The 2,977-nt window shown below is 32.1% G+C and overlaps 1 protein-coding gene across 1 annotated transcript; it reads right to left on the reverse strand.

The window, feature by feature from the left end:
• Positions 1-1,737: 1,737 nt before the first annotated feature.
• On the reverse strand, positions 1,738-2,701 carry LOC102597894 (VQ motif-containing protein 22-like). The gene has a single exon (XM_006357804.2). It carries the CDS (start codon positions 2,555-2,557, stop codon positions 2,009-2,011), a length of 549 nt encoding a protein of 182 aa, XP_006357866.1. The 5' UTR covers positions 2,558-2,701; the 3' UTR covers positions 1,738-2,008.
• Between the last annotated feature and the right edge of the window lie 276 nt (positions 2,702-2,977).

The raw sequence follows: 2,977 nt of genomic DNA on the forward strand, positions 1-2,977 counted from the left end.
CCCCGCCACCCATCAAAAAAAAAAATTAAAAAGTATTTGTTTTTGAAGAATATTTTTTGGTTCAGGTTCTGGGTCAAGTCCTAGGTCAGATTTTAGGGTCGAATTTTGGAACGGTCATCGTTTTTTTTCCTAGTTCGGGTGACAGGGTCGGGTCGTAGATCAAATATCAGGGTTGATTTTCGGATTAGAAATTATTTTCTTAAAGAGTACTTTCTTGTCTAAATTCAAAAATAAAAGATATTTTCTGGAAAAATATTTTTCATTCACCAACCAAACATTAAAAACAAAATTACTCACCAACCAAACATGAGAAAATAAGTTACAAATGCACTTGTTTTTCAAGAAATCATTTTCCACGAAAAACATTTTCCTTCGTACCAAACACACCCGGCCTTATATGTTACCAATTTTACCAAAGACGAAGTAAAAATCCTTGTGGACTCTTGTTGTTGTCAAAAGGAATCTAATGAAATAGATTAGCCGTACTAAATAAATAGGAGCAATGTGAATTAGTGGGATTATTTTACATGAATAAAACAAAGATTAGTGAGTGTGGAAAATTGACTTTGTCAAAAATAGTTGTATCTCATTTTTTCTACTTTACACGTTGAGTGGGGACCTACTAAGCTCCCATACAACCCCTCTAGCCTCTTTCCCACGCATGTCAATCCTTTTCTAAGTTGAATATTTGACAAATTAGACAAAGTGTGCGCTTCACTTTATTGAACATTCCTTTTCTTTTCTTTTATTAATTTTGTCGTTTGGTATTTGATATTCGTATTGAAATTTGACTAATTTAAATTCGCATGGGATAAGACTTATTCGAAGAATAGCGCTCCCCCTGATAATAATTTTTTCATCTTCATGTCTCAAATTCGAGATCTATGATTAAGAAAGGAACATTCTCATGTACTCCAACACATCTGGTTGAACATTTCTTTATTCTCTCTTTCTTATTTTTTTTTTTTAGAACAAGGAAAAGGGGGGAAAATATATATCATGAGTGTCGACATTCATGCCCTTTTTTAATTTCTTCTTTGTGTGTGTGTATAAGTGTATTCCTTACCTTAATTTATTTGTCATGCTTACCTTAATTTATCTGTCATGCAAAAAACATTTCTCTTTGTTGGGTTTCTTTAAAAATAAAAATAAAAAATTAAAGCGTGTAGGGATTCAAAGAAATTTGATTTAACTTCGTCCTTTTCATCTAACTTAGGTACTTTATTTTGTACAGTACGTAAGTGCTTTTATAGGATCTTTTGAATTGAAAATGAACCGATGACGATGCATCCTAGGGTGGTCTCTATCCATGTATACTTGATATTTGTTCGTCTTTTCTAGATTCTTTTACATTTTCAGAAGAATAGAGAAAAGACGAACAAATATTATATATATATCTTTTATTTTAATATCCGTGACATAGTTTGAATCAAAATAAATCTAAAATATGCCATATTATTTTGTGTGATTATGAAAATATTTTGAAATTTGTGATATTAAATAAGAGATAAAATTTGTGTGGTGATTAAAGTTTTTCATTAAGAAAAAAATAAAAAATGTAATGCTAATTATTTTAAATTTTAAAATGTGTTATTTCATATTATCACAAAAATTGAAATAAAGTGACGTCTCAGTAGGCTTAATTGATTATAATTGGGCAGTTATAATAGCTTGCTGAATTTAATAATACATACGCACAGGAAAAAAAGAAAAAAAATCCCTTTGAATTATCTAATATATAAAAAAAAAAACCTCTATTACTCCAAATAACAGTATTTTGTCAAAAGGAAAGAAATAAAGATATGAAGAAAATTACAACTGATTAATACGACAAAATTTAAATTTAAACTAGACTAATATAAAATATAAAATGAACCAACGAGGAAGGATATTGTTGGGGGCTATGTACAGGTACTGAGCACCGATATTAATGTAGTGAAAACGACGGAATCACAAAGTCGGGTAAAATTGAAGGACTATTTATGTCAATTTCTCTTTTTTTAAGTAATCAGAACGTGAAGTTATTTTCCGACTTGTTCTCATTAGAAGGAGAAGAACTATGGAGAAAATTACCAGCACGACCTTGAGCAGCAGGAGATGGTCGAGTAGTAGAACTGCCCAATGTACTGAACATGTAAGGCAATTGGTTTTGCGGCACTGGCTGCGCTTGAAATTGGATATTATAAGTATTCGGGTTCATAATTTGCTGATTATTGGGTCCGAAACCCAAGTAGGCCCCCTGCGATGGTGCAACAGATCCACCAGTGAACTGTTGCACCATGGCACGGAAATTTGTAGTATCCGTGTTCAACACGGTGGTTGGTGTTCGCCTAGAAGCCCTTGATCGCCGTCTGATGGGCTTGGAAACACGCCCGTCAGATGGCCCGGTGCCGTGTTGGTGTTGGTGTTGGTGTTGGTGGTGATCTGGAGCACTGACTACGGAAGAGGCCGTGGTGGTGACAATTGTGGCATCGGAGAACATAGTGGTTTGTGGAGATCTTTGAGGTTGATAGAATTGCATCCAATTTGTGGGGTTATTTGGCATGGTTTCACTCATGCCTATAAAAATAATAAAAAAGTAGAAAAGAAATGAGAGTTTTTTTTGTTTTTTGAAAAGCTTATGTAAAGAAGAAGAAATACAAACATAGGATGATCCTTTGAATTTATAATAGTAGGTACATAGTTTTGGTTGGTCAAAGTACATGACTAATAAATATACATAAAAATAACTGTAGTAGTTAGTGGTAGTATGATCATGATCAAAGGCGGAACTAGAAGTTTGGATATATGTTCAATTGAACCCACTAACTTGTATTCAAATAATATGCTTGTGTTAAAAATTATATTAATTATATAATATTAAATTTAAAACTTGGCTATTACTCGTTTCGTTTAAAAAAGAATGATCTAGTTTGATTTGACACAAAATTTAAGAAAATAAAAAAGATTTTTCAATCTTGTGATAATAAATTAAAGT

The sequence above is a fragment of the Solanum tuberosum genome, unplaced genomic scaffold (genome assembly GCF_000226075.1).
Source record: "Solanum tuberosum cultivar DM 1-3 516 R44 unplaced genomic scaffold, SolTub_3.0 scf00250, whole genome shotgun sequence".
NCBI lineage: Eukaryota > Viridiplantae > Streptophyta > Magnoliopsida > Solanales > Solanaceae > Solanum > Solanum tuberosum.